The 19,958-nt window shown below is 40.6% G+C and overlaps 1 protein-coding gene across 1 annotated transcript in view; it reads right to left on the bottom strand.

Moving 5' to 3' along the window:
• Positions 1 to 5,659: 5,659 nt before the first annotated feature.
• The window catches only part of LOC146578125 (cytidine monophosphate-N-acetylneuraminic acid hydroxylase-like), a 42,235-nt gene continuing 27,936 nt past the window's right edge, over positions 5,660 to 19,958 (bottom strand). The window contains exons 5-15 of the mRNA XM_085268631.1: positions 17,937 to 18,127; positions 17,080 to 17,160; positions 16,911 to 16,977; positions 16,716 to 16,797; positions 16,500 to 16,637; positions 16,166 to 16,301; positions 15,254 to 15,397; positions 14,385 to 14,559; positions 13,062 to 13,178; positions 8,424 to 8,539; positions 5,660 to 5,991 (exon numbers count right to left, since the gene is read on the bottom strand). Coding sequence (XP_085124757.1) covers positions 5,874 to 5,991; positions 8,424 to 8,539; positions 13,062 to 13,178; positions 14,385 to 14,559; positions 15,254 to 15,397; positions 16,166 to 16,301; positions 16,500 to 16,637; positions 16,716 to 16,797; positions 16,911 to 16,977; positions 17,080 to 17,160; positions 17,937 to 18,127 — 1,365 coding nt within the window. The 3' untranslated portion in view covers positions 5,660 to 5,873. The remainder of the gene's footprint in view (positions 5,992 to 8,423; positions 8,540 to 13,061; positions 13,179 to 14,384; positions 14,560 to 15,253; positions 15,398 to 16,165; positions 16,302 to 16,499; positions 16,638 to 16,715; positions 16,798 to 16,910; positions 16,978 to 17,079; positions 17,161 to 17,936; positions 18,128 to 19,958) is intronic.

The raw sequence follows: 19,958 nt of genomic DNA, 5'->3' as shown, positions 1-19,958 counted from the left end.
GGGCCCCAAACGCGCAGCTCACTGGAAACAGGAAGTAGTAGGAGGGGCTGCCGGCCCAGTCAGGTCCCAATTTGTAGCTGGCCTCATTCCCTCTTCCACCAATGGTTAGCCTCCACCTGGAAACAGACATCACAGAGTACAAACAATGCCCCCGCATGGTGTGGCAAGTAACAGCACCACACGGCAACAATGACCTGGGTCATAACAATGTAGAAAAAGTAGAATTGGGCTGAAAGATCTATCGCTTTATTACCTATTCAGGTTGTAAGTTGTGTTTTTAAAAAGTAACTAAGTAATTTATTTATTTTGAAAATAAGTAATCAGTAAAGTAACGGGATTATTTTTTTAAGGGGAAGTAATCAGTAATTAGTTACTGACTACTTTTTTCAAGTAACTTGACCAACACTGCTGATAACACAACAGCAGCATTGATAATGATGTCACAGTTTAGCAATTAAGGTTAAGGTTACCGTGGCGCTTAGCTCAGGTGGAGTGAAAGAACACAGCGATGTTCCTGCGATCGCCTGTAAAAGCTTTACTGGGACAAAGCTGCAGGATTCATCTGATCAGCTGAGCAACAAAGTCTGCAGCTGCTCCACCAACGTCTGTTTACACAGAGAAAGCTGAACTCACTCTGATACACGTTTAAGTCACACAGCTTAATGAAGGCTAACAGCAGCCGTCCTATTTTACATGGAAGCAACACCAACAGCAAGCAGGGGGGAGTCTAAACGGGGGCTGTGTTACTACTGTGTTAATTAAACTGTGTTAACATTTAAAAGTATAGAAATGAACGTATGTTTTCACAAATCAGTTGAAATGTACATGATTGCGCGTGAGATTATTTATGTTTTTGCATGAATAAGTTAAGGTTCTTCCTGTTAAAGTGAGTTTTTCCTTCCCACTGTGGCGAAAGTGATTGCTGAAAGAGGGTCATCTGATTGTTTCTTTGTGTTATTGTGGGGTCTTACAATATGAAGCACATTGAGGTGACTGTCGTTGGAGCTGCTCCTGTGCTGATGTGTGCTCTGTGTGATGTAGGGGGTTGGGGATCAGACCTGTGGAAGTGTGGAGATGATGGCTATCTGAGATGGAGCGGACGAGTCTCCTTCTGTGAGTTTCTCCACATTTATTATCTGTCTGTCCAACACTGGAGGGCGCTGTTGATTATTGATGTGTGGGAACAGCCAATCACTGCAGTCTGAATGCTTCTCTTTGGTCATGTGACCATTTGATCTCTGATCAGTGGGTTCTTCAGTTTCAGGCCTGTTTCTGCTGACTGCTGCAGGTGAGCTGATGTTCCTACACCTGTCTGTCCTCATCATGAGCTCTGACCTTTGGTGACCTTTAGTGACCTCTGTCCTGTTACAGGTGTGTGTGTGCTGCTGCTGTCTGGGCTGGCTGTTCCTGCGGGTAAGTTGATGATGAGGAACAAACACTAATAAATGAAGAAGGAGGAGGGAGGAAAGACCTCCTGTGGAGGAAGAGCCACAGACAGAGTCCTCCTTCATTTCTTTTGCACTGCTTAGAGGAGATCTGACATGATGCAGCTGGGCAGATGTTGTCAGTCAGGGTCACCTTTTATATCCTCCTCATGTTTGGTCCTGAGCAGCCTCTTGGGTTTCATGCAGTGTAAAGTTCTCAGAGCTTTTCTGGTCTCAATGACTGCTCAGAGTGTTTAAACTACAGCTCACACTCATACCTGCCTCACCTCCAGGGCTGATCCAGGATCAGCACTTCCAGCCTTCCTGCTGTGAGGAGAGAGAGCTGATTAGTGCACCTCTGTGCTGTGTTTAACTGACCAACACACCTTCTCTGCTTCCTCCTTCTTCAGATGCTCCTCCTCTTCTTCTTTCTGAGTCTGTGCTCAGACTCCTCTGCCATCTAGTGGTCTTCTGTCCATACTGCATCTCCACTGGTCTGCTGCTGTCCATCTACAGCAAGACACTGAACAAGCCAGCCGTCTCCATGGAGATGACCCAGCATCACAGAGGTCAAGGACTCGATGAAGACTACGATGACATCACTGCTTACGTCACCACCGAGCATGCCTTCTGAGCTGCAAATGGTGTTCGTGTTGCAGCTGCAGAAGGTGCCACAGATGCACATGCTGGAGCAGCACTCACAGCAGTCCTCTGTACTTGTACGAAGCAGAATTTTTAGTATTAATTTGATATCAGGCAGACCTCTGAGGGTTTCTGAGGAATATATCAGAAAGAATTATCTGATTGCAGAAGCCTGTATTTTTCACAGTAAATGTTCATTTGTGATAAATTTTAATAATGGCTGAAAATAAAGTGTTACATACAAAACTTACAGCATTCCAGTCCTCAGTGTGTGTGTGTGTGTGTGTATGTCCTGTCAACACGACATTTGTGAAGTCACTGCTGCAGTTGTGCTTCTATACACTATAACTACACTATATTATTTCCAAGAGCATGCTCGGGTCATCACAACAACCTTCATGTTGTGCTTGAGTATGTCTGTTACTTTAGTCATAAGCTGCCTCTATTGGAACTGGATGGTGTGATGTGTCTGCAGCTCTACATGTATTATAGGAAAATGAATGATGATAATCCACAGTAGATCTGACCAAAAAGAGATATAAAGTGTGTGTATACAGGTATACATATCATCCAAAAATTCACCACATCCTCTTTTCTTTGTATCTGCTCCTTCCTGGTTCTATACTGAGAAAACATTGCATTGCAAACATTGCAACCACTTTTCCAAGAATACGCGCTTCTTTTGTGGTTCGGACTCCTTCTGACATTTCTTTGGAGGTGGAGGAAAACCAAAGTAATTGCTTAAAGGAGCTTCTTCTGTCACGGCTGGGGGCAGTCATGTGGTGTATTGAAAAAAGGATCCAAAATGCAGGTATTGGCTGGTGTGCGAGTGAGTGTTTATTTACAGAGGTGAGAAGGTGACAAAACAGGAGGAGCAGAGCAGGGAGTAAACAAACATAAACTGGGAAAACTAAAGAACAAAGCTTAAACCAGACACTCACAGGAGGAGGAGCAAAATGCACAAAGAGAGATGGCAGAGAGACACAGAATGAATACCGGGTAACAGAATAATGCAGACTAACATGGAATTAAACAGAGGACGCAACAGAGAGCACAGGAAAACACAGGGCTTAAATACACGGGGAGTAATCATGGAATGGGCCACAGGAGCAATTAGGCTAACGAGACAGGGGAGAGGTAAAACTGAACACACTGACATGAGACATGAACTTTCAGAATAAAACAGGAAACTAACAGACACAGAGAACCAGACAGGACACTGAACTTGACAGGCAGACTCATGAGCAGACACAATAACACCATGGACAGACAGAGAAGTGGGAGCAGGCAGGCAAAGAACAGAAACCTAACAAATGGCAAAATCACAACAGAATACACACTCGGAATGAACAAAAGCATAAGGAACACAAAACACTGAGTCCTCAGACTCAGGACCATGACATCTTCGACATCTTTAAGAGTTCTAAGCAAATGTCTGTCCTCCTCCAGAAAATCTTATGTATGCAAACACGCGTTGCAACTTCTTATCTTGTGCGTGTTTTTTATTTTGACAGCGAATGCGCACCTGCGGACCACTTATGTGCAGCCCTGGTTATTTAGCTCGTCATATCGCAGCCACAGAAATTCTTTTGTCCATGAAACCATAAAGCTGCACTTTCTTTTTGCCTTAGTCTGATTTGTCATAACTTTCCGTTTTGTGGTAAGCTTTTCTTTGGCTGCAGGAGATTTCACTTGTCATGTTTGCATAGTAAGCTAACAATTGATAAGACGATGTCAGAGGAATTGGTGCGCAAATTATCGTCACTCACCAATCAGTGCTGTCGCTCTCTATACACAGTTCGTGCGATTGCAAAGTGAAAGCAAAAAAACAAGCGCAAATTCAAACGCGATTTCAATATGTCACATATTGACAGTGGCTCACCGATGCCAATGACATAATTACCCAGCTACATTTCTGAAAGAATGCAAAAGCATTGACATATATTTTACTTTCCTACGATAGGCCGACGGGCAGGGCAGAGATAGATTTTGGTAGCCCGACTGGAAAAATTTTGCGAAAAAATGAATACAATAATAAGTATAATATATTGTTTAATAATAATGACAACTAGGATTATTACTGCTTTCTTCCTCCATCTTCAGCTATGTTTCCTGCACATGTGAAAAACTGCCTCTGCCAGTTTCTTCTGCTCAGTCTTTGATGTTTTCTTCTCTTTCTTCATCAGGTCTTTAGACACACTTTGCAGAAAGCAGCAACAATTTCTGCACCCAGCTATTCTTCACATCTTGTTCCAGCTGCTGACAAGAACTGGCTGCTTTCTTTGTCAGAACCTTCCAGTAACAGGCAAGGGTAATGGTCTGGACCAATACAGGCTGTCGCCAGTACCCCTACCACCATTCCTTCACAAGTCTGAAGTCTGGAGTTCAAACACCAGGGTGATCTCTGACGATGGCTGCCGCCCTCACATCTTACATACACACAGACAAAGACATTCCACAACTCTTACATATTACCCCATGTTACGGATTCAAAATATTCGAGGAGGGATACAGGAGGTAATCCAAATAACAACACTGATCCGGCCGGGTGGAGTCAAACGATGATTTTAATGAACACACGTGTGGGAGATGTACACTGCAAAACATCAGCTGTAGATCTCTCCTTAACAATACACAAACAGTTATTTTATATCATCAGGGAAATTTATAACGCCCCCTCATGCATTAAGCAGATACAATACATGCATACATCAAATCAAAACCAGAATGACTTTTAACACATTTTGAAAAGAACATCGCCTCGTCTCCATCCCAGGTGTCTTCCTGTCGCTGCCGGACGCTCGCTTATCGTCTGGAACATCAGGCACACATTCTGCAACAAACTGCTCTTTTGCAGGCACAATTTTGCTGTCACAAGCAAAATGAGTCTATAAATGAGTCTATCTACTGTGTGTGTATGTGTCAACCTGAAATGCACTTTGTTTCACCTCTCACCTCACCAGCTAAACCTTGTAACCTTTCCACCAGACAGAAGGCCAGCACGTACACAACTGAAACTATATGTGTAATATATTGAGTGAATGTTTTAATCAAATGATACTACTTAAAACTTAATAAAAGAATATAAACAAATAAGAGATCATTAAGAATAACCTGATATAAGTGTTTTGTAAGCGTGTATTGCAACTGGCCAGACATATCGCTGGCCAAAGCTCTTGACCTTCAATTAATGGACTGAGCCACAGCTCTTTTATAGGCACAGAATACAATATGTATAAAATGATTATAGTCATTCCCATAACAAGAGTTCAAAGATTGCCAGTACGTTTGCTCATCTCAATATAGTCTGAAAGCTATAAGCTGTATTTGTTAATACAATATACTGCAGGCTAGATAATAACAAAAGACATTTTATTCCATCCCACACCCACCTCACAGGCCTATACCTTCAAAGAGAGAGATCTCTGACTATATTCTTCACTTAACTGTTGCTTCCCCTACTTCCACAGACGAGCAGAAGGGCTTCACACTATCTATCTATCTATCTATGTACCCCCCCCCCCCCCCCCCCCACACACACACACACCTGAATGTTTCTGACTTTACAATGGGCCCTCTGTGAAGGTGCCATAAACACGAGGCCCACTTGTAATAACGTTCATGCATACAGCTAGTAAGAAAGTGATATTACTATTACTAAAGTGATCAGTGAATCAGAAAAGAAATCTTCCACCACAAAAGAGGCACAGCAGAAGGTGGTGTGGTGCTTACAGCAAGAAGGTCTTGAGTTTTCACAATATAAATCAGAAAACAGTAACTTGATCTTCACAAATCCAGAATGCAAATTCATGACAAGGCACAGTTATTTCCCATCCCGGTCTCACTGATGGGGACGACCTGCTTTTGGAAGTGTTCCCAGTCGGGCTTGCAAAGCGGCAGCTCTGCTTGGAAGTGTTTCCAGAACCTAGAGGCCAAAAGAAGGTGATTAAATGGTAGACTAGTACAGTGACCATTTACATGTAGCCCAAGTTATTTTTCTTTTGTTATCATTTCCATATGTCCTCTAAACATAACATGACGGCAATCATAAAGTTACTCACAAAAGTAACCATTTCATTGTAGTGATAGTTAAACTGAGAGCTATTAGGCTTGGAAATGGCAATTCATATCCTTTCCAAAACAGACAAATAAACATGCCATAAAAATAGGAGTGTATCTGTCTGTTTGCTTCCCCCCACACACAGTATGGAACAGCCGTTTCTGTCAGAGAACAGGAGTAAGTGTTGCATATATAGGGCTGTTATATGGGCTCAAATTGTGGTCATAAATATTTTGTAATTTTAAATCAGAATGCATAGTTATGAACTGAGTTTTGTAACCTTGTAAACCAAAATATCTAAACAGAAGGTTAAAAGTTTTTTGTGTTAAGTTCTAAGTAAAGCACCCCTCTGTCAGCCAAACCCATCTGTTCTCTGATTGGATTGTTAAATTTGTGATTGACATGACATTGACCAATCAAGTGAAAGGAAAAAAAAAGGGAAATTCGTACATGTAAGTTGAAACTCACACACAGCTCAGGAACTTGAGTGCAGAGTTTTACATGTAGTTTTTTGCTTTGTATCTGTAACCTGACCTTAAGACAAAAAAATTGTAACTTGTGTAAATATTTTTTTACGAACACAATTTTTTTTTACACACACACACACACACACACACACACACACACACACACACACACACACACACACACACACACAAATTCTCATCTATAGATGCACAAACATAAACTTTTCAGATATTTTGGTTTACAAGGTAACAACTGACAGCTACGCATTCTGATTTACAAGTACAAAATATTTATGACCACAATTTGAGCCCATACTGTTATTTTAGCAAAAAGTATTTTTTGTATCTCACTTCAGGTCTGTATGTATTTTTATCTGTGTGGATCTGTCTTTGTAATCAGATGTGTTAATGTGCAACTGAATCTGTAAGTGTTTAGAAATATGTATCAATGACAGTCTTAAAGCTTTGCTCAAAGCACTGCTAATGCAGGTAAGTTATTTACTTACCCAGCATTTGAATTGGCTGTCCTTTTACATGTGACCTTGGCTGTATTTTTGCTGAGTCAGATCCTCAAAAGTGTATGCAGAGTTGTGTGTAAGTGAACTCAGGGGTCAGCTTTCTTTCAGGCTCAGTATGTACCACCAGCATTACTCAGTCTGCAAGTGTGACATTAGTTGACTGGTAGTGATGGTTGTGCCAATGCAATGTATTTACCATATGTAAACCTAATTCAGTATACACCTGTATGTATTATAAGAAAAGTTTCAAAAAGTAAACTTTATGAGAATTTGAACTACTTTGACTGATATAAGAGGTTTGTTTTAGGTGAATCATGAGTGGAGTAGTCACAGGTGTTCCTAGTTATGGATAAGATGTATTTTTTTCTTACAATAATAGCTGCTTTTGACAGGTACTGAAAAAAACAAAAGAAAATTTGAATTCAGATCTATCTGAGCATGTCTTGCATCAGCACAACCACCATGACCAGCCCTCTAACATCACACCTCAGACTGTGTAATATTCCACGTGTTAGTATGTACTGAGCCTGTCAGCCAGAGCCCAGGATTACTAAATCGTTGTCCTTCAGACAACTCTCCAAACATATAAAGATGTATAAAGATAAACAAATAAAAATTTATAATTGTCTATAAAGCTCATGAGGTGGACTTTATAGATAATTGGATGATTAGGAAACTTTCTGGAGGAAACCTGGTCTAGTTAGGAGAGACGGCATCCATCCCATTTTGGATGGAGCAGCTCTGGTTTCTAGAAATCTGGCCAAATTTTTTTGGCGCTGCAGTGGTTTGTATCATATCTATCTAACACACTCCAATTTGTGCATGTAAATGGAGAGTCGTCTTCACACACTAAGGTCAATTATGGTGTTCCACAGGGTTCAGTGCTAGGACCAATTCTGTTTACATTATCCATGCTTCCCCTAGGCAGTATCATCAGAAGACATAGCATACATTTTCTCTGCTATGCAGATGACACCCAACTCTAACTGTCTATGAAGCCAGATAACACACACCAATTAGTTAAACTGCAGGAATGTCTTAAAGACATAAAGACCTGGATGGCCGCTAACTTTCTGCTTCTTAATTCAGATAAAACTGAGGTTATTTTACTCGGCCCTGAAAATCTTAGAAATATGGTATCTAACCAGATTCTTACTCTGGATGGCATTCCTAAAAACTCCCTGAAAAGCCAGCAATACACCCACTGCGTTTAAAGTCAATTGGATGAGGAGTTGTCAACGAGCAAAGAACAGAAAAACAGATTTACAGAACATGAAAGAATTCTCAAACATATCAGATAAAATGTCTGTACTTGTGGTGGTAGATGTCTGGGTCTCGGCTGATGCGGTTCTGAAAGCCAATGTACAGGTCATCCCATAGACAGCCATGAAGCACCACGTACCTCATCACTCCAATCCTGTTTTTAATCTAAAAGGAAACCAAGAAGGGTCACTGCTCTGTGCAAGCAAATATGTTCTTGAAATATTTTGCGAATTCCTCAAACTACAAGTCTTTTACATCTTGTACAAGCACTTAATACATTAACCCTTTAAGATCTAAAAGAGGACCAAGTTTGCCAGAGCTTATATTATATTTTTACATGCTGTAGTGCCATTTTTAGGAGCATTTCAAGTTGCAATACATCAATACAACCATTATAGCCCAATGTTTAATAATATGTATGCATTAAGTGCATAGTAATTACATAAACTGCAAAAAAGTGCAATAAACTACAAAATTAAACATATATTTCTAGTTAGAGAAATTTAAGAGTCTTATTCCTCAAAACTGTAAATACAAAAGAGTTGCACAAAATAGTTTCCCTCCACAGGAAATTTATTTTGAGTGTCTTCATAGTTTTATTTTTGAAATGCACCAATTTTTATATACTGCAGGAAAAACTAAAATGAATATTATAATACAAATTTGCAAAAAAGAAGCATATGCATCAAAATAAACTATATCCAGCAGTGCAATATGAGTCCTAAGCATCCCAGAAACGACACAGAAAGTCATAAAGTCAAACATGATTTTAAAAAACACCAGTATAGGCTTATAAGGCCCTGAAGGTAATTTCCGCGAAAATGACATCACTTCCGATTTCGGGCAAGTAATGGCGGACATGCAATAGTTCGCGCTGACGTCTATTCCAACGTAGGAAGTGTTATGAACAGCTGATCGGATCGGCAAAGCGTGTTTCTGGAATATTATGTTTTTGTTGCTGCAAATGCTTTTTATGCAGTTTTTGCAAAGCTATATGTGGAAGGAAACCGTGACCTAGGACAAGCTGATGGCATAAGATACAACTCCTCCGGTTTCATATTCAAAAAAAATAATTATTGCGCTAGCTTACGTGGCTGCAGTTCTACAGGGGTTTAAAAATAGTTACGCAAAACGGAGCGGGCACACTCCAACTGGAGCATTAAGGGTTAAAAGTAAATAATGCTACTTGCAGGGCCACAATCACAAAATTAGCCTGTCCAGCAGTTCCAGTTTCCTCAGAACAGAGCCAGATTAAATATTCCTGTGCACCACAAAAATTCTGATTGCTCCTTGGTCCAGGAAATGCAAGTGTAGCAATATGTCACTAGAGTTGTAACAGTGTTGAAAAATAACCTCTGTTAATGTGGCTATATAATGCAGCTGCATTATTATATAATCCACCCACTGTTTTCATCTTCAGTGCCCGGTACCAAAATAGAGCAGAGCAGCTACCTGAACGCTACTCCAACAGAGATCGATTATCTTGTTAATAATTTTACCTCTATCTCTATTGAGCCAACCATCCCTTTAACGTTAACTAGTACTGACTTCATGAACTTCTTCACAAATAAAATTTTAACCATTAGAGAAACAAATTACTCATGATCATGGTCACTTTAATTACCATTGATATTCACTTACTCTTTTTCTCCAATTGATCTTTCTGAGTTAACTTCAATAATTACTTCCTCCAAACCATCAGCTTGTCTTTTAGACCCCATTCCTACAAGACTGCTCAAAGAAGTCCTGCCTTTAATTAATGTTTCAATCTTAAATATGATCAACCTATCTCTAATAATTGGCTATGTAACACAGACCTTCAAGCTAACAGTAGTTAAACCATTGCTTAAAAAGCCATCTGTTGACCCAGTGGCCTTAGCTAATATTAGCCAATCTCCAACCTTCCTCTCATAACAAAAATCCTTGAAAGAATAGTTGTCAAACAGCTAACAGATCATCTGCAGAGGAATGACTTATTTGAAGAGTTTCAGTCAGGTTTCAGAGGTCATCACAGCACAGAAACAGCTTTAAAATGGTAAATGGCCTGTATTTGTATAGCGCTCTACTAGTCCCTAAGGACTCCAAAGCGCTTTACACATCCAGTCATCCACCCATTCACACACTGGTGATGGCAGCTACATTGTAGCCACAGCCACCCTGGGGCGCACTGACAGAGGTGAGGCTGCCAGACACTGGCGCCACCGGGCCCTCTGACCACCACCAGTAGGCAACGGGTGAAGTGTCTTGCACAAGGACACAAGAACCGAGACGGTCCAAGCTGGGGCTCGAACCGGAAACCTTCCGATTACAAGGCGACCTCCCAACTCTTGAGTTACAATCGCCCTACGATCCCTTTAGTAAAGGTTACAGATTATCTTCTTATGGCCTCTGACAGTGGACGCATCTCTCTGCTTGTCCTGCTACACCTTAGTGCAGCGTTCAATACTGTTGACCATAATATCCTATTAGAGCGTTTAGAACATGCTGGAGGTATTACAGGTACTGTGCTGCAGTGGTTTGTATCATATCTATCTAACGTACTCCAGTTTGTGCATGTAAATGGGGAGTCCTCTTTGCCTTGAGGCGACTTTTGTTGTGATTTGGCGCTATATAAATAAAATTGAATTTAATTGATTTGACACACTAAGGTCAATTATAGTGTTCCACAGGGTTCAGTGCTAGGACCAATTCTGTTTACATTATCCATGCTTCCCTTGGGCAGTATCATCAGAAGACATAGCATACATTTACACTGCTATGCAGATGACACCCAGCTCTATCTGTCCATGAAGCCAGATAACACACACCAATTACTTGAACTGCGGGAATATCTTAAAGTCATAAAGACCTGGATGACCGCTAATGTTCTGCTTCTTAATTCAGATAAAACTGCGGTTATTGTACTCGGCCTTGAAAATCCTAGATATATGGTATCTAACCAGATTCTTACTCTGGATGGCATTACCTTGGCCTCTAGTAACACTGTGAGGAACCTTGGAGTATTTTTTGACAAAGACATTTACATCTAACTACAGTCACTGTGTTCTGGTCTTAATTAATTCACCAAACTCCACATTATTATTGTCCAAACACTTCACATTCCACATGATTATTACTCAAACAGCTTCTGCACTGAATCTCCATTGCTTCCCCAGGGTTACTGGTCTCACTCTGAGGCGCCTGGAAAGTGGCCGTCAAGCTGGATGTAGACAAGCAGGCCGTGCTAGAACTGGACACTGATGCGGAGGAGCAGGCTGTGCTGGAACTGGACGTGGACAAGGACATGGACGAGCAGACGATGCTGGAACTGGACACGGATGTGGACATGCTGGACATGGACGTGGTGTGGCAGCTGCAGGACCAGACAAGGCAGGACCAGATGAGGGAAGGACCAAACGATGGTGTGGCAACCCCTGGTGGCTGAATGGCCAGTGACATGGCTGCTGCAGATGATGGATCTGGTGGCACTGCTCGTGGCACTGATGGTTGGACCGGCTCCTTGGAGCCAACTTTCTTTGGAGACAGACGGAGACAGATGGCTGAAGGGACCCCTTGGGACGTCCAGCAGGAACAGGGGATGGCTGAAGCGACCCCTCGGACCCTCCAGCGGAGACAGAAGACAGCTGAATGGGCCCCTCGGACCCTCTAGAAGGGACAGACGCAGGGCCAGCAGGTCTAGAGACCTCTGGCGGTGATGAGACAGAATAACGAGGCCCAGAAACCTCTGGCAGAGACTAAAGAGAACCAGCAGGCGTGGAGTTTTTTGGCAGGAATGAAGTTAACTGTAACTGCACAGGGAACAAAGCTGGCTCGGAATGCAACGGCTGGGTCTGTGCAGTGCAGGCAGTCTGTCTTGGCAGGGCCAGCAAGATGAAGTCCTTAGCTGGTTGAACAAGCTCTACAGAGCTTCCAGCAGAGGATGGAGGTGGCTGGGTTGACGGTTGAGCCAATGACTGAATTGCAGACAACTGAGCAGGTGGCTGAACAGCACACGACTGAAGAGCAGACGGCTGAACAGCAGGTAACTGAACTGACGGCTGAACAGCAGGTGACAGAGCAGGTAACTGAGCTGCATATTGAACAGAAGATTGAGCTGAAGAACAGCAGACGACTGAACTGCAGGAGACTGAACAGCAGACAGATGAACTGCAGGCATGGAAGGCCGTGAGCGGACAAAGTCTGCTTGCTCTCAAGCTTGTAGCATGTCCCGGAGACAAGAAGAAGCAAAATTAAACACACTGCACAAGGACAAGGACTATCAAAATAAAACAGGTAGTGCATGACAGACACAGACTTGACATTGAACAAAAAGGACACAGGAACAAAATCGAAGAACTAGAAATCACAGAACACAGCACTAAATTACTAGAAATACTGTTACAGAAACCAAAAGACTAATAGAGATAACAATGATGAAATCAAAGATCAAAAATAGAACAAAACTCAACACACTATGTCACCAACCCAGGATTCTGACACCTTTATTTCAGAAGTACACCTATAGTTGTGGTAACAGTGTATATATATATATATATATATATATATATATATACACAACATATTCCATATGTTAGATGGAACACATGATAATTTCATCATGAAATCATCTTGGTAGTCATGACAAATTACTATTATTTAGGTTCTGTTGTGCTGCTGTCTGTGTGTTTAGTGCTCTATAGTGACTCACCTCCAAGTAGGAGTGCTCTCTGTTTGGTCTCTTTGTGGGGAATGATAGATCCAGAAAGTCCACCAGATAGTCATAGCCGTCAGTGATGCATTCAAACTTGTCATCTGTTTCAATGACCTACACAGAGACATGTGCATTTCAGCAGATTTGCATCCACTCTGAGTAAGATAGCAATGTAATGGAAAAAGAAGTGAGCCAAGGTGATTCGTAACAGCTGGAAGGAAGGGAAGTGACGATGAGGAATCAGAGCAGAGAGCTGGGTTTTTATTTTGCTTTTTTGTCTTTCATTTTAAAATGTCATCATTGCAGGATGTGAACTACATCTCTATTTCTAGTTTCTGTTAAGGTACTGCAGAGGCTGCTGAGGCACGACAGAATTCTTTTTAAAAAAACATATAAAGATAAAGACAAGGAACATTTCTGCTCAGGTATAACAAAAAAAAAGTACACCAATGTTCATGCATGTTCATCAAACAAGAAATGTCAGACTGAAAATATTGAAGTTCCTTTTAATTTTGTTAAACTTTATAGATCATTCCATAGGACTTTATGGCTTACAAGGTTAACTGAAACTAAAATAATACCAAAATCACTATTATGTGCATTAAAAAATGTCAGTCACTGTCATTTTCATGAGGAATAACAGCTTTGCTAACAGCTTAGCTCATTGGACTAGCCAAATGAAGCTTATTCATAAATTCAAAAAGGAAGATCTGTAGTCCCACAGATTTTTCAGGCCAATCAGCCTCTGCTCTGCCGACTTTAAATCTCATCTGTCGTTTTCCCTTCCAGACACCATCGTGCAACTCAGTCTAAATTCAGAGGGCGGTCCTGCCCTTTCCCTATCACTGCTGGGATTCTGTTCTGCTGCGATTGGTCATCACAGTCTAATCCCAAATACCTTAATTGAATTCTGTAAGTGAATAATTCATGTTTAGTTCCTTCTAATGTTCTCTTTATTGAATTTCCTCCCATCCATCTATTTTTTTAGCACTTGTCTAACTCATGTTCACAGAGGAAGGAGTCTAAGTTTTGACAGGGTGGGAGGCGGGGTACACCCTTAGCAGGTTGCTAGTCCATAAAAGGGCCACAATATACAATAGTTTTGGGGGGTTTTCCCCTTTTTTTGGGAGGGGGGGGGTTATGCATTCCCCTCCAACCTTGCAAAAATGGACAAGTGTATATATTTTAACTTTTCTGGGGGCCTCTTTATTATTTATTTATTATGAAGCAGTAAGCAGAGAAATGCTTTTAAGTAGGAAAGATCATGAAAACAAATTAAATGCTAAAGAAAAGTAAAACATTTCTGTCAAAACCATTTACCCGCACAACCAGGTTGTAGTTTTGAAAGCCAGCCCATGTGTAATAAAACTGGATCCAGTTTTGATGCTTAAATATGTCAGACTTGATGGCGCTCTTCAACTCATTCACATACAAGTCGAACTCCCAGCTGTCCTTGTAGATTTTTGCACTAGCTGGGGGATTGGTGATGGCCTCCCTATGGTTGGTCATAGCAAAGAAAGTTGCAAAGAAAATAAACCAAACAAAACGCTACAATTTCACAATTATTAGTCGTTGTTTCTTGTTTGTTTGTTTGTTTGTTTTGTAGTACCATTTTACTTGAACACTAAACTGGCCTCCAATGACATGACAATGCCAGCAGTGGCCCACACCTCACTTAAGTTTGAGACCCCTGTTGTATATTTGGAAAGTTACTAATCCTGCCTGTGCTCTTTATAATGATAATAACTCTTTAAAAAAATAATGCCATCATGTTATCACACAACATAGGCAAATGCAGTCAGATTTGGATTTTCTCCTTTACATGAAATAATTGAGTAGCAGTAGCTTGTCAGTAAGAATCAAAGTCATATACATTTACTGGGCACTTACATCAAAACGGGAAAAAGACGGGGCTGAAGCTACAGCTCAAAGAAAAATCAATAAAAGTGACACATTTTACTTTTACATTTGCAGTGCAGACAATGAATATTTGGACAGTGAGATTTTTTTCCTCATCAGACTCTCAGAAACAAAATGATCTGTTTATACACTGGCATTGTAGAGACTGACATTACTGTTTAAATTTCTGTGTTTTATGTAGTTGTATTACAAAGATGGAATGACAGTCTCTTTCTTTCCCACATCGACCAGGAATGGAAAACATAGATAAACATGTGAGCTATTCCAACCTGTTGGTGGGGTCTCTCAGAGCGAGGCCGAGGTCCAGCACAGCACCTGGCTGCGGTGTCCAAGTTTTGATTGCCGGTGCAAGCTTATTAATGAGTGCATTGAGGTCCTCTGCACTGTTTTTGAAATTCGTATCCTTTATGTATCTTCCAACCAACACACAGTACAAACAGACACATAAGTAAAGGGACACATAAAGCACAAATTAGGTCTCATGTGTTTAGCTTGACAGTCATTAGCAGTAGTGTCACTGTCAAAACATAAGGCCACAACTGTGTTGTACAACCATGTTTCCAGAAAACATGAATGCTGTGTATGATGTAAATAATGTTAATCACATCCTTATTTAATAACATAACAAATGTATTGAATCAAAGAGAAAAAAAAAGTCTTCAGTTTAAAGGTCTTATGCTAACAATACATTTCACAAACATCGAAGCGGCAGCAAAACAAGACTGGGAGAATTTTGTAACGTTAAAAAAAAAACCTGATAGAAAATCTTAAAATCAATGATAAATGAATCTAAGCTGCTGACAGTTATAAACACAGTTCAGTATAAAAGGAGCAGCTCATCAAAGTGGAGTCATGGTTGTAGATTGACTTGTCAACATAAACTGCATATCAGCTCATAGACAGCTGAAACAGAGCTACAATTAAACAGGGAATAGATAGAAAAAGGAGCCCATATATAGACCAAACCCTGTTTTGTTTGTTATTGTACATAGTTGTGTTTTAAATATTAACTTGTCCAGATGAACTACATATCAGCTTTGGCCTTGGAATTTAGATCAGATCAGCTAACTTTGTTGTGAGGATTCTTCTGCCAGGGAACATAAAAGTAATTCAAAACCAAAAAGCTCTGCACTTTATTAAGTCATCTCTGATGCTGTGCAAACCCTTATTACAAACTCTACCTGTCTGATGGATGAGCCTCCACAAAGTATCCAGCGAATGGGCAGTAGATCCTCGGCTGCAGGGATTTCACCAGTGTAGCTTTGTAATTCAGCAGCTTCTTCCTCTCATTCTTGATAAACTCTGCCTTCCAGGAATCTGGAAACACATCAACAACATTTGCTTCATCTCAGCAGTTTGGTGCACTTTGACACTGTTGATCACAACATATCAGTTTGACAACTCCGTTCTTACATCGCTAAAAGAGCTACATGTAACCATCAAAGATTCCAGCATAGATGCTGTTGTGTGTAGGTGGAGGTAAAACCTAACTAAGCAAACCTAACTCGGGCTCACCGCTGTATTTCCCTCCATAGAAGGTCATGGGGAATCCAGAAGCTCCTCCAGCAAAGTCAGACATCATCACGTCCACATTTTGTGGTAGCCTTCCTCCATTCGGTCTGGTGCAGTCCACAGTGTTGAGGATCATATGACCTGCAATAAAAACAACATTTTATATTATAATCAGACTTATTTTTACAGCACAAGTAATTATATTATTCAAAATGACACCTTTGTAGTCAACAATGATGCAGGTGTCCATTTCAGGATGTACCCCATCCATCAGGATCATAAATCTCAGGTGATCATCAATCTGAGTGAGACAGCAAGATTCATTTTTACTTCTTTATGGAAATCATATGATTTTAATATACAAAATGTTTTTTTGTAATTCCTCTTAAACAAATGATAGAGGCAGTGACTTACATTTTGCCAAACACCAAAGGGAAGGACTTTAATATTGGTCAGCTTAACTTGGCTTTCCTTTATATACCTGTCACAGCGGAGATACCCGTATGTGAATAACAGACCAACATTGGATAATTTATTCCCTCTGTAATTTATGGGGACAATTCAGCTCCACTTCATTACTAACCAAAACACTGGTCTGGATGTGTCACCGACATATATCGGTATGTCCGGCCTTCTTTCTGCCAACACTTTCAGTGTGGGATAACTATAAAGGAAACAGAAAAAGTCAGTGCCCTGCACTGTAAATATAAACACCCTTCATTTCTGAAAGTTGGTCTCTTTGTAGATTTTGTATTTGAGGTTCTAGCCAGTAGGAATAAAAATATTTAACGTTCCAAAAATGTTTTTATTTCTCTCAGGGGCTCTGAAGAGCTGTTCAAAGCAGAGAATAGAAGTACTTAAATTTGGCTACATTAGATTAACATAATACCAAGTCAGACATTTACGTGAAACAAAAAATAATTATTCTTTAAGTAAATTGAAATATTGTGTAAAACATTTTAAGTTTAAGTAAGTAATTTTAGTAGTGGTAATTTTGGTAATTTTACACTGATCATTTTGTTTCTGAGAGTAAGTACACTGTACTGACTGGCCAGATTGCAGAGTGCTCTACATTACTTTTGTAATAATTTGTAATTAATTATAATTATTTTTTAATTAAAGGATGTAAAAGTCTTTTTACATGCTTTAATTTAAGGACAGTATACCTTCTCTTTACTGTGACTGTATGCAGCTGGTGCTGTTTTCCTCTTTTTGATTTTGCTTGCAGCTGGTCATGGATCAAGTATTGTAATGTAAATTACAATATTGCGCCATAAGAAATCAATAAAATTCTGTGTAATCAAGATGAATAGAACAGCTGAAGCAAAAACTGTTTGTAGATACTATACTGTGTTTGCTCTGAATCATTTACTTCAAACAAAAATGGCAGTAATATGTAATGCATATTTTTATGTATTTAACAATATTAGCAGAGCTTGCCTGAGGTGGTCTGAGTGCATATGGCTGATGTAGATGAGATCTGCACCACAAAGCCTGTCCAGGGCGTCTGCTGGAGGCTCATGGAGAAGCCACCAGCCCCTGGCAAACGCAGGACCCTTCAACCAGGGGTCGAACATGAACCTTCTCTTGCCAAGCTGTAGCTCTATGCAGGCATGGGTGAAGTATGTCACCTGAGGGGAAAGTAAAAGAAAATTTATGTTTTGGAGACTATACTTGATGTACTTTTCACTCTTAGTTCATTATTATTATTATTAAGTGCGCCTATGCCAAGAGGAACACTTATTACTATTCGTCGGATTTATTATTCTTATTCTCAATCCTCCGCCTAAAATTTTGACGCGTAACTCGCCCCACAGTTTTGAGACAAGGTTCATTTGGTGTTTATGACTTTTATAGTTTTTTAAATATTAATATTTTACTGCAAATTTTCCCACGCTTATCTGTTGCACAGTTTTGAGACAAGGGTTACATATGTTATATCATTTTGTGCGGCTGGATCTGGACTAGTATGCTATGACTTTTGGTGTTTATGACTTTTATAGTTTTTTAAATATTTAGATTTAAGTGCAAATTGGGAAAGATTCATCTTTTGGCCCCATAGAAACAGACTTCATTTGTGGTGTGTTGGCTCTCTCTAGTGGTATGCTGGGAGTGGTACACCCTGTCTACCCTTATTTGGATTACCGTAATGACGACAAAATCAACGGTGCGCACAGCATCGCTGCTTTCAGGAGCCATTGGAAGTTTTAAGGTTGCACGAACCATTGAATATATACGGTAAGCGAAAGCGTGTATGCTTGGTGGAAAACTCCATATCCCACAAATAGTACGCCTCTACCGAGTGAAACAATGGCAGCTGCCACCTCATTTTTATATTCCTCTTATTCGTGTTTCTAGGTCACAAAATAAACTTTTAAGATATTTTCAGGCGAGAATGTAGCTGTGTAAACTTCAAATATCTGCTCGTTTTATCAAGACATCCCATATTAGCAACAGTTCTTGCTAGCTAGCTAGCGCGACTAGCTAGCTTCGCTCAAAAGCACCCGGGCTTGGATTTCAGTGAGGCTGCTCACACTCATTTCACCCCCGATCGCTCACAAATAGTGTTCGTCTCAGCTGGACTTATTTTTTGTTTATATGGGCCGATGATTCATTTATTCATTTTAGTAATGGTATAAACAGTGAAAGGTGGTTGTCCAGATGCTGGTTAATGTGGGAAAATAACTGAGTTTTCTCGTGGTGGCTAAGCGGAGCTCCAACAAAGGGCAGCTAGCCACCGGTGTATGACAGAAAGCACATGCGGGAAAAAGACACACACGAGGCGGCGAGGCAGCCGCCGATCGACCTGTGGTGCCTCAAACAGATGGCAGCCATGGATCAGGAAATTGAAGGCAGGAGAAGCAGACCCAAGGCGGCTGTGTCAGGTTAACTGAATTTCAGGTAAGAAGTTATGAACTGCACTCCATTTGGGTCAGATATAAACCGAGTTTAGGTGTAGTTTATTTTCGTTGTGCTGACTTTTTACAATCAGTTACAATAACTCGTACTGCGTACTAGCAGCACGCAGTACGAGTTACGAGTTTCTATACAGCTGTGTGCGCGCTAAGTTACTGATGTTGAACTTTATTTTATTCATAAGGGTTAGTTCGTAGAGTTCCCAGCCGTTCCGTACAAATGGAATCGTCCCACGTTCAGAGAAAATATTATGCGTTTCGTATTGAGCCGAAAAGGAACACAGTTTGTCCCGTACTTCAGGTAGAATGGAAGAAGACACAAAGCTGGATTTATTCTGTCGATATGCAACCTCCCCTGTCATTCTCTCGCCTGTTGCAACTTCAATCATGAAACTGATCAATGATCGGCTTTTCTCTCTTGTTTGTTTATCGCGCTAAACAACAGCAGCACGTTTAAGCTTGATCAGCTGTTGTTATAATTCATTCGATTTTAATTTCTAGTATCAGTTGATGTTTGCTGGAGCCACAGCTGTAAAAGCGGCTTATC

The sequence above is a fragment of the Mchenga conophoros genome, linkage group LG3 (genome assembly GCF_057382185.1).
Source record: "Mchenga conophoros isolate Kocher_MC1m ecotype Shallow Benthic linkage group LG3, M_conophoros_male_GT1.1, whole genome shotgun sequence".
Lineage (NCBI taxonomy): Eukaryota > Metazoa > Chordata > Actinopteri > Cichliformes > Cichlidae > Mchenga > Mchenga conophoros.
The sequence above is the reverse complement of the archived record's forward strand: the minus strand, read 5'-3'. Positions and strand labels throughout refer to the sequence as shown.